This window comes from Amphiprion ocellaris, chromosome 10 (assembly GCF_022539595.1).
Source record: "Amphiprion ocellaris isolate individual 3 ecotype Okinawa chromosome 10, ASM2253959v1, whole genome shotgun sequence".
In the NCBI taxonomy this organism is placed as follows: Eukaryota; Metazoa; Chordata; class Actinopteri; family Pomacentridae; genus Amphiprion; species Amphiprion ocellaris.
This window is the reverse complement of record NC_072775.1, coordinates 29,433,615-29,445,779: the sequence shown is the minus strand read 5'-3', so window position 1 is coordinate 29,445,779 and position 12,165 is coordinate 29,433,615. Positions and strand designations below refer to the sequence as shown.

Sequence of the window (12,165 nt, the reverse complement as noted above, 5' to 3'; positions counted from 1 at the left end):
GACATGATACTTGGGAAGTGTTTCTTAAAATGAATGAAATAATCAGCACTTTACTTAGTTGTTTAAGTATTTAAAAAGCCTGAAAATGTCTGAGTCCAAAACAGATATTCTGAGTAATGATGTCATTTTTGACACGTTGCAGCTTGACATGATGCAGAGCAATGTTTTAGGGGCAACAGTTTTTCTTAAAAGGAATGAAACAACCAGTAATTTTGTCAGCTGTTTAAGTATTTAAAAAGCTAGAAAATGTGTGATCAAGGGTCCAAAACACAGAAATTCTGAAAAATGTAGTCATTTTTTGCATTGTGTTGCAGCTTGTTATGATACTTTAAACAATATTAGATTATAGGGGAGGTTTTTTGGAATATGGATGAAATATCCAGCAATTTTCTCACCAGATCAAGTGTTAAAAAGTCAGAAGATGTCTAACCAAGAGTCCAAAACAAAGATATTATGAGAAATTTGGTCATTTCTTATATCAGTAAATGCAGCTTGGCATGATCCTTAGAATAATAATTGATTTAATGGGAACAGTTACTATGAATGAAATAACCAGCACTTTTCTCTGTTGTTTGAGCATTAAAACAGCTGGAAAATGTGTGATCAAGAGTCCAAAACAAAGATATTCTGAGAAATGTAGTCATTTTTATGTTTGTGGTACAGCTTGACATGATGTTATTTTTGGGGGGGACGTTTTTTTAAAATATGAATTAACCAGTTAATTTCGTAGCTGCTTGGGGAATAAATAGTCAAAAAATGTCTGATGAAGAGTCCAAAAGACTCTGATATTCTGTTAAATTTAGCAATTTTTATCCACATTACAGCTTGACATGAAACTTAGAATTAAATTTGATTTAAAGATAAGATAAAGATAAAGTTCTTTATTTCTCCCCACTCCAGGGGAAATTTACATTGTTACAGCAGTTTTATTTACAATATATACAAGGGTGGCAAAATTTTTAACAGAAAAAATAAAAATAAAGTTTAAAAGTGCAAAGATGTGCAGTGCAAGAATGTCTGTGCAAATTTTATGGTTTGGGGTGGTAATGATATAGTCCAGTTTATGTTAACATCAGCCAGTGATGCTGATGTTGTAAAGTCTTATAGCAGATGGGATGAAGGACCTGCGATAGCGCTCTTTCTTGCAGGGTGGATGTCTCAGTCTGCTGCTGAAGGAGCTGCTTAAAGACCCCACAGTGTCATGCAGTGGGTGAGAGGGATTGTCCATGATGGATGTGAGCTTTGACAACATCCTCCTCTCACCCACCTCCTCTATGGAGTCCAGGGAACAGTCCAGGACAGAACCAGCCCTCCTGACCAGTCTGTTTAGTCTCTTTCTGTCCCTTTCAGTACTCCCTGCTCCCCAGCAGACCACTGCATAGAAAATAGCAGACGCTACCACAGAGTCATAAAATGTCCTGAGCAGAGTCCTGCACACTCCAAAGGACCTCAGTCTCCTCAGCAGGTGGAGATGACTTTGGTCCTTCTTGTACAGGACCTCTGTATTGTGTGTCCAGTCCAGTTTGTTGTTGAGGTGAACACCCAGGTATTTGTATGTGTCCACCATGTCAATGTCCAAACCCTGGATGTTCACCGGTGCAGTCCGGGGTGTCCTCCTCCTGCGGAAGTCCACGATCATCTCCTTCGTCTTACTGGCGTTGAGCTGCAGATGGTTTCGCTCACACCAGTCCACAAAGTCAGAGATGACCGTCCTGTACTCCCGCTCGTCCCCTTCAGATACGCACCCAACAATGGCTGTATCATCGGAGAACTTCTGGAGGTGACAGCTCCCAGAGTTGTAGTGGAAGTCCGATGTGTACAGGGTGAAGAGAAAGGGGGAGAGCACTGTCCCCTGTGGGGCCCCCATGCTGCTGACTACCACATCAGACACACAGTCCTGAGGGAAGTTTTTCTTAAATCATTGACTAGCATTTTTTGCAGCTGTTTAAGTATTTAAAATGCCCTAAAATGTCTAATCAAGAGTCCAAAACAAAGATATTCTGGTAAATCGAGTCATTTTTGATTCACAGTGCAGCCTGACATAATGATTAGAATAGTATTTGGTTTTGACAGAACTTTTTAATAAGATGAATGAAATAACCAGCGATCAAATACTAAAAAACAATGTTTGACCACGAGTCCAAGATTTTCTGAAAAGTTTTGTCTTTTTTTTTGCTGTAGTGCAGGTTGTTGTGACACTTTGAACAATATTTGATTTTGGGGAAGTTTTTCTTAGTGTGAAAGAAATAACTTGCAATTTTCTCTGCTGATTGAGTGTTAAAAGACCAGAAAATATGTGATCACGAGCCCAAAATACAGATTTCTCTGACAAATTTTGTCATTTTTGATCAGTAGTGCAGCTTTACATGATACTTAAAATAGGATTTGATTTTGAGGAAACAGTTTTTGTTATCATTAATAAATTATAACCAGTGATTTTCCCAACTGTTTGACGATTAAAAAGCCAGGAAATGTCTGATCAACAGACGAAAACGCACATATACTGAGAAATGTAGTCATTTTTGATCTGTGGTGCAGTTTAACATGGTACTTAGAATAATTTTCATTTTCGGGGGGGAACATTTTTTTAGTGTGAATAACTGGCGATTTTGGTAGCTGTTTGGTGATTAATAAGTCAGAAAACGTATGGTCAAGAGTCCAAAACACAGATATTCTGAGAAATTTAGTAATTTTTGATCCACATTGCAGCTTATGATACTTAGACTAATATATGATTTTGAGGAAATAGCTTTTCTTAATATGAATGAAATAACCAGTGAGTTTCTCAACTGTTTAAGTATTTAAAAGCCAGAAATTGTTTAATCAAGAGATGAAAACACAGATATACTGAGAAATGTTATCATTTTTTGCTCTGTGGTACAAGTTGACATGATACTTGGAATAATATTAGATTTGAGGGGGAACAGATTTTGTATGAATGAAATAATGATCTCAGCTGATCAAGTGTTTGGTGATTTAAGAAGTCAGAAAATGTCTGATCAATGGTCCAAGGCACACAGATATTCTAATAAATCTAGTCATTTATTGATCTGTTGCAGCTTCTCTAATACTTAGCAATATTTGATTTGGGGAGAACATTTTTTCTTAGTATGAAAAAAGTCAGTGATTTTCTCAACTGATCAAGCCAGAAAATGTCTGATTTGATCCACAGAAAGTCAAATACTAGCAGATTGTTCTTTCTTTTCATAATTTTTTTCTCTCTAGTTAATTTCTGTTAATCTTCAGTAACAGGTGGCATATTTGACAGTGTCCGACACAGATTTTTGGTGGTAAAACCTGATTTTAATTGTAAGACACGTTGATTTATCTCTACATAAATATACATTCAAATCAGAAGCAGAAGTTACAATCATCCATCCATCCTTCGTGACAGGCCATGCCCGGCCTGAGTTTACATGTGAAGCTTAGTGCAAAGAGTGGGCATGAAGCAGTCACACAGGTAGCACAGGTCGATCTACAGTATCAGATTAAAGCTGCTGCTGTTGGGTTTCTTTTTGCTCCTTCACGGTTTACTCTCCGCCTCCTCGGCTTTGCTCTGCGGGTTCAGCATCTTCTCCACGGCAGCGTAGCTCTGCACCGCCCAGTCGTACACCGAGTCTCCGGTGGACTTGGCGACATTGGCCGCCTTCTCCGGATAGTACAGGGAGGCGCTCACGGTCATCAGGCCCGCCGGGTAGACGAGCCGCTTCACCCTGGAGCCTCTGGCCAGGAGCAGTCCCAGCACCCCGGTGAAGCCGATCACCCCCGCCCGCGGGTAGAAGTCCTTCGGCGGGTCCTTCAAGTAGGCATAAGTGTCGCTCCCGAACCGGACCACTCTCTGGACTGTGGGTTTAATCCTGCCGTAGGTGTCTTGACACCAAGCGGCGTACGGCTCCACCAACTTCCTGATGGTGGCGACACTCTCCTCCAGCTGACCCGCTTCGGGCTCCGCATAGCGGGACGTCTGTGGAGGAGTCGCGTAGAGAGACAGGTCGTCCCGGTTCAGCGGGGCCGGGGACGGGGCCTCCTTCTCCGCCTCATCGGCGTCAGCGAAGACGACGACCGGCAAGAAACGCAGGGCTCCCGGCATGGTACTACCTGTCACCTTCAACATGATCCCGGCGGGCCATGCGGGACTACGGTGTCCTCGGAGGGACACGACGGACGGAACCGCCTCTCTGATGGTTCACTAGTGATCTTATTGCACCTTAGCAAGGACATGGGAATTTAAGAGAGTTCTGAGCAAGAGGTGCTTACAAAGATGTGGATTAAATATAAACACACATGAAGACATTACACTTATTTTATGGGATTCTGTTCATTAGAGTATTAAATAAATCAACAAATAAACAGATGAATTCATAAATATTCATATGAAATAAATAAATATGGCATTAGGAAATAAGTCACCCAAAAATGTCATTCTTAATTATTATTTTAATGCCTCATTTATTTATTTGATAGTTATTTATTTCATAGGACTATGCATTTGTTTAATATAGACTAAAAGAACATTTTAAATTATTTATTTTTTGTATTTTTATATAGGCACCATATGTGCGAGCAGGCTACATAAATAATCTTAATTGGGATTTATTGCAGGTTTTCTCCCCATCCCTAATCTGAAAGTAATTGTTTAATTTTTTTAGATTCAAATACAAAATAGGATCATCAAAAAATTTTTATGAAAAGCCGCTTAACTCAGCCTTCAGTACATGAATACATCAATCAATAAATAGATGAATAAATAAATATTCCTGTGAAAAATAACTAAATGTGACATAATAAAAGTTACCTTACCTAAAAAAAAAATCTGTATTACATTTCTTGCTTCATTTATTTATTTCAGAATTAATTTAATACCAATGTTTATTTATTTCAGACATTCACTTTTAGATTTTTTTAAACATTATTTTGTTTTGAGTATAGATATTTTTATGTAGTCACAGGTTACCAGTACATATGAGTAGGCTACATAAATAATGCCACCAAACTTACTTAAGAAATATTACAGTTTTGCTGTACTAACTTAAATGCCAGTGCTACTTACTCCTGTGGAAAAAGTGGCACAATAAGAGTTACATGGATTTTTTTTAAAAAGCAGTCTTTTAAAAAATGCCTTTTTTAAAAAAATAAAAGAACAAAACTATTTATTTTATTCATCTATTTATTTCAGAATGTATTTAATAGCAATATCTATTTATTTCATAGACATTAGTTTTAATATTAATATTATTTAGATTTGAGAATGTTTTATTAACAGTGTGTATGAGTAGGCTACATAAGTAATGCTATTAAGCTTAATTGGGATTTATTGCAGATTTTCTCTCCTCCCTTAATCTGACAGTAATTGTTTAATTATCAGATTTAAATGCAAAATAGGATCATCAAATATTTTATGAAACGTCATTTAATTCAACCTTCAGTGCATGAATAAAATATCAAATAAATAGATTAATAAATAAATATTCCTGTGGAAAAAATAAATAAATATGGCACAATAAACATGACCTCCAATGAGTAAAAGCAGTCCTTTAAAAATGCCCCTCTAAAAATAAAGATGTATTTATTTAATTTATTTATTTATTTGAGAATTAATTTAATATTGTTATTTATTTATTTGGTTTTGAGGACAAATATTTTTAATATAATCAGTATGTATGAGTAGCTACATAAATAATGCTATTAAAACTTAATTGGGATTTATTGCATGTTTTCTCTACCATTTTAATCTGACAGTAATTGTTTAATTTTTTCAGATTTAAATACAAAATAGGAGCAATAAATATGCAATGTAAAGCCCAAAGCTCTTTAATTTAGTTTCATGTTAATCTACTTTGTTAAATTTATTTATTTATTTATTCATTCATTCATTCATTCATTCATTCATTCATTTAGGTCATGGGATACTGTCTCTTAGATTCTGTCTTTTTTTTTTACCTAATCTTTTTAGCTGTTACAGTCAATCAACTTGAATTATTTGGTATTTCATATATCGGTGTGCCAATCATTCAACGTGCCCTTGCTGTTTTTGAATAACTCCATTCAACTGATTATTTTTTATTGCATGTTTGATTGTATTTGCCTCATAACAATGTGCTCTATAGCGAGGTTCTATATATATAAAAAAGGTGCTTACTTGCTTTAAGGGTTTTTACTGATAGCTTAATTATAATACACCACTGGCTGCCAGTCAGTGTGATTTTAATGGACTATTTTTAGATTTAACAACTGTACACATAATGCTCTCTGCTTCCAGTGGCTTTAAAACTCATTCATTCATGTTCATTTGCTCGACGTCACTGGTTGCCATGGCAGCCTGAAAGCCTGCTCGTCTCCAGGGAAACGCCAAGCGTCCCAGTTAGCAGCAGCGGCTAACTTCGAGGCTAACGCTCGTTTTTCAGTTATAAACAGGCCGTAGCTTCTCAGTTGTAGCTGCTGTTGGTTAGACGTGGTTGTAGTTTTTACGGAAGTTTTATTTTTTAAAAAATCTTTAGTAAGTTAATGTTTTTCTGAATGGAGTTTTGTGGAGAATCATCCGTCCAGAACTTAGAGGCTCTGTCTGCATTGTTGTCTACTCATCAGGAGGAAGAGGAGGATACAGACTGTCGAGTAAGACCTGCACACATGATAATATGATAAGAAAAGAAAATAACTGGACACAAAGCAAAAAAGAAAGTAAGAACACAAGGGACAAATCAGTATTTCAAATGATTATAACAATAGTAGGGTATTAAGTAAGCCAGATTTGCACAGTCCATGCAGATTTTGTCTCTATATGCAACATGTCAATGAGCTTTAAAAGCTTTAAAAATTAAGTCTAATAGTTTCTTCATAATGATTGCTGATCTGCAATTTCAGTGCATTGTTGCCACCAGCAAAAATTGTACATCTTGTTTACTTTCTTAGACATGAGGTGATGTAGTTGAACACCTTTTTTGGGAAAACTGCATTTTTGATCCATATTTTTTTTTATTTATTTATTTTTATAAAAAGCAACACTAGATGTAATTTGTGGTGTGGAAAAATGACTTCTTGTCCACTAGTCCTTCACATCGGCTTTCTGTAAATCTTGACCTCTCTTCCAGACAAAATTCCTGTATTTATAGAGTTTGAATGCATACACCTAAAGCTGCAGGAGTAACCTTCAGATCTTGTATTGAAATTCATCAAACGGGCTACTCCTGGGTTGAATTTGCTCAGTGAGGCCAGTCCCAAACTGTACTTTACAGCCTGTAAATGATTTTCATTACAGTATACTAACTTTTCCATGTGACTGATCTGTTTTTTATTCATTTCAGTTACGAAAATTATTGCAACACATCAGCTTCATGTGTCATTTGTTGGAATATATCAGATTTATTTAAAGACGTGGATCAAACTATGATTTCTATAGACTGTACTTACTTTTTCACGTCTTTCTTTGAACTACAAAAACTGATGAAACTCTTTCTTTTCTTGAGTAACATTAGTTTATTTCAACAGAATGCAGCAGCGTTTGCACAGCTGGGTCCTGGACACATTGGCCCTCCACCCAAGAAATATAAAGAAGGTAATCCTTGTATTTCTCCCATATAACTCAACCCAAAAAGTAATATTACAAGCATATAAACTAATTGTGTGTGTGTGTGGGTGCGTGCGTGCGTTTGTTTGTGTGTGTTTCTTTTTATCTAGTGTCAACTGCCTACATGAAGAAGAAGAGTAAAGATATCTGGAGCAAGGAAGAGGTGGCTGAGGGCTCCCAGTATGATGATCTGACTGATCCTCGGCCACAACCTGAGTGAGAATCACAAACATGCATAAAGGGGCCAATAACTGTGAAGAGCTGGAATTTAATCATTTAGTTAGAAGCTGCCATCCTTCTTAATATTACCTAAATAATATTAGATTATTTACATCTCAATAATGTTTAGAATGAACCATTTATGGTTGGAATATGTAGCTGTCACATATGTTTGATACATGCATTTTTCACAAAGAAAAGCACACATACATAAAAAAAGAACAACAATTCACATGATTTTTGCTTGGTTTTTTTTTCACCTATTCACCATCAGCATTAGTTCAGTCTACTCTGATCCTGCGTTCCTCATATAATGTGTGATAAATCAATTTGAATATATTTGGAAATACTTCAATATAGAATGAACACTTACTTTAGTGAGAAAACAGTCTTAAATGAATCACCTTAAATATTGCCCTTTTAAAACTAGAAGAAAGGCTTCATAAGATTTGGCTGATTTAGTTAATAATAATCCACTGTGAGAATTACAGGCTTGTGCTTGGTAGGTTGGATGTTTTTCACCCAGCAAAAGAATCCCTATAACTTAATGCTGTATGTAATTTTACATTTTTAAAAGGATTGAGATCAGATTATGCTTTTATATTTTCTCTTGTTTGGAATCAAGCTCATTTTTGTTCCTTGGCGTCACTATTTCCAATGCTTTAAGTGATCAAAGGCAATACAAAATTCTGCTTTCATATGATGTCAGATGATTTTAATGAGGTCTATACTAGTCCTTTAGTACTTTTACCTAAATAGTTTACTTATATAATTTATGGCATTTATGATTTAGTATTTCCATTTTATGCTACTTTGTACTTCCACTCTGCTATAATTCAGAGGGAAATATTGTACTTCCTATACCCTATTATATTTTTCTGTCAGCTATACTTTTTGAGAAGATTTTACACCATGTATAAAACAAGATGTTTTTGAAAATGCATCATATTGTTTAGGATTAAACTAGTGGTTTCCAAACTTTTTGGCATCTGACATCTTATAAAAAGCAAAACTCACACTTTTTGATGTTTATGAGAAGTAAACAGCTCCAGCAACAGTGATTTTTTCCCTTTAAATTTCTCACATGGATCCAATATCTCACCAAAAATCAAAGAATAGAAAAAACTAATGACAGATTTGTGGATCAGAACCATAGACTGTATACAGTCTATGATCAGAACCTTGTTTTTTTCTTTGTCCTTTTCCAAAAATCATTGGCAACATTTCTAATGTATGTGCTGCCTCAGTATATATAATTTTAAGTATTCTTTATCATTTAAAACTGTATGAAACATAGTTTAAACTAGCTCCACCTGCAGCAGCTATGGCAGTAACCTGCTGTTGACACGCTGATGCTTCACTATTAATAATCTGGCAAAGCGTTATATAATACTACATCAGTCAGAAGGACTTTAATATTTTTGCCATTTCCTACTAAGACTTGTGCATTTTTACTCTTTCATGCAGGACTTTGACTTACATTGAAGCATTTCTAAATTGTTGCTTTGGTACTTTCACTTAAGAAACGGCTCTGATTATTTTTCCCACCACTGGTTGATTGTGTGTGATTTGTGTGTGTTATTTCTCATGTCTGTGTGCAGGTATGAAATAATCCTGAAGCAGAGTGTGAAGACTGAGGATCTGTTCCTTGGCTTGAGCAGAAAAAACCCGTCCTCCATGTGTTGTGAAGCCATGCTGGTAAATTATTGAGCGTCTCAGGATTTTTGCGCTTCATTCAATTTACTTTTTTCACACTGTAAAATGTAAATGTAAATGCAAAGAGATGTGATCAAGGACATAGAGACACAAAATTAGGCTTTATTCTCTGATTTTCAATCATTTTAGACTCAATAAAGATAATAAAAGTATGATGGAAAAATGTAAAGGAGCACAGATGAGGCAGATAGTTTGCTGACTTGCTTAATCCTGGATGGAAATTCTAGTACTTTTACAGTCTTACAAAGTTTTTAAGACTTTTTTTTCAAACCCTGCATTGTAAGTGAAACAGTAAGACAGTGACATAAAACAATAAAAGTAGAAAATGTGTTTCCTTTTTAAATAAGGAGATCAAAACTTGCACATGGTACAATATTAAAGATTCTGACTTCTTCACACTCTCAGGTGAAAATCAAACTACCCGACACAAAAGCGACAGAGGTGGTCCTGGATATGAAAGAGAAGTTCCTTGATCTGCGGACGCCAAAATAGTAAGAGACGCTTTGAAAACGATAGCTTTCATTTTTAATCCCCTCATGACCGAGCGTCAGCAGTTCAGACCCAAAGCTTCGCCTTTCCAGACATTTCCCTTTAATCAGAGGTTCACAGCAAGATCTGAGGTCTGAACGCTGTTTCACACAACTCCTAACATCTTCCCCTGTCATCCTGCACACACACTCCGTCTCCCCAGCGCCCTCCCCAGCACCGTCTCTTTAACCCGACTGTCCTCCTTTCTTCAGCAAACTGGGCCTCCATCTCCCTCATCCGGTCCACATCCAGGAAGGTAAAGCTCAGTTTTTCAGTGAGAGGGAGGAGCTGGAGGTGACTCTGCTAATGAAGCGGCCCCTGGACTTTATCAACATGCAGTGAGAAAAAAGAATGAAAATAAGCCACAAATGTCCAGAAAAGACAGAACTGGTAAATCACACTGCTTTGCTGGTGGGTAAGAAACAAAACAGGACAGAGAGATGATCAGCATGAACCTTGTGTATTTCTATGAATAATAAATAAGTCATGATTACACATGTGAAAGCTGTGATTTCTGCTAAAGATCTGACTTCTTATGTGACTTTCTCATGATTGAATAACCAGGAGTCTACAGAGGATAGAAAACACACATTACCCTACTTTTTATAAGCTGATATCTTTATAGATGTATGTGTCCATTAATGCCTATCTGACCTTATTCTTTATCTCAGCATATTCCATTTTAAGTTTTATTTTATCCTGTTTCAACCACCACATGGCTGCTAATACTATTGTACAGTTGTTACTGCCATTCTGTGTCCAACTCCTCTATGTGCCTTTGGATTGCTCCCAGTGAACAAATAAAATTTTTTTGAACAGAACTGAAAGAGTGTGCTGATACAGATGCTCATTTTAACTTGTGAGAACCCACACTGTGCTTGCAGTCATTTGATTCCACACAAATTAATTCAGGAATTTGCACCATACAGTTTAAGTACAATATCACCTCTAATAATGCATAGATTTTTCACTTGAGACTTTATTTTTTTGTGAAAAATTCCTACGTATCTCTGTTTCAATCTGTCATTTAAAAAATAAATTTGTGTAAAATTACAGAATCAATGCTTCTTTTTCTGTCATTAACGGTGTCTAATTTTATGAAAGTATTTACAATATTTAACCTGAACTTAACTGTTTTATGCACTGTTAAAAAGGAAGCGTCTGTGAAATTATCATAAATTTGTGAATGAGTTTCAACATTCTATTGAAGTAAAGAAAATTATTTTTAAAAATGTGTTTTCTTAAAAAATATGGTCATGTTTAAGTAACAATTTTTTTATTTTTACACAATTAAATGCTTAATTTTGTAATTTTAATGATATTTTTATGCACTTCAGTAGTGTAAAAATTGTAAATAAAAAACAAATTGTTACATAAAAAAAGAGTATTATTAAGAAAGAAATAAGACCTAAAAAACTTGAGTATTATTAAAGAGTGTTTAATTTGAATGTTATATTTTATAATAAGTAGCATCTTACTGTATTTATTGCTACTTTCAAAGGTTATTTACCGTTGGATTTTTAATCTAAAGCAGTGTATCGTGTTTTAAAAATCAATCACATGCTTTGTTTGAAAACATACAAAACACGATGAAAGCTGAAATATTCAAGTACCTCAGAACTCTTCATTATCATACCTAATGTTTCAATTTAATGAGTAATATTGTGATATTTCATTTTAGTGTGCAATATTTATCGTCATATGTAATATTACTTTGCAAAATCAGAATAACCGTTTTGAAAATCACTCACAATTTGTTATCTAGCGGTAAAATAAAAAACAGATGAAAACAGAAATGTCCCTCAAAATTATTGATTATCATGCGTAATGTTTCAATTTGATGTGCGATATTTATCATCATCATAATATTGCTTTAGTAAGTCAGAATCATTGCCAATATTACTTCAGATTTTTCTATTCTAGTCTTATTTTAGCTTACTTATTGGTATTTTTAGTAATAGTATTTATTTATTATTGTTTTTCTATTTGGCATTACCTTTACACTCAAATTTAGTATTTTTTTTCTGAGAGACGTCTGGCGCCAGAATTTCGTTTGGAATTAAAAAAACAAAACAAAACAAAACAATGTGTTATTATTAATATAAAATAATATCATAAAAATATCTTATCTTACTTAC

At 35.1% G+C, this 12,165-nt stretch overlaps 2 protein-coding genes across 2 annotated transcripts; one reads left to right on the top strand and one right to left on the bottom strand.

Moving 5' to 3' along the window:
* Positions 1-3,281: 3,281 nt before the first annotated feature.
* On the bottom strand, positions 3,282-4,152 carry LOC111574630 (MICOS complex subunit MIC26-like). Its single transcript, XM_023279325.3, has one exon. It carries the CDS (start codon positions 4,112-4,114, stop codon positions 3,524-3,526), a length of 591 nt encoding a protein of 196 aa, XP_023135093.2. The 5' UTR covers positions 4,115-4,152; the 3' UTR covers positions 3,282-3,523.
* A 1,792-nt stretch (positions 4,153-5,944) lies between these two features.
* Positions 5,945-11,074, top strand: dnaaf6 (dynein axonemal assembly factor 6). Its single transcript, XM_023279327.3, has 6 exons — positions 5,945-6,612; positions 7,486-7,552; positions 7,675-7,780; positions 9,385-9,481; positions 9,905-9,990; positions 10,240-11,074. Exons 1-6 carry the CDS (start codon positions 6,517-6,519, stop codon positions 10,367-10,369), a joined length of 582 nt encoding a protein of 193 aa, XP_023135095.2. The 5' UTR covers positions 5,945-6,516; the 3' UTR covers positions 10,370-11,074.
* Positions 11,075-12,165: the final 1,091 nt, after the last annotated feature.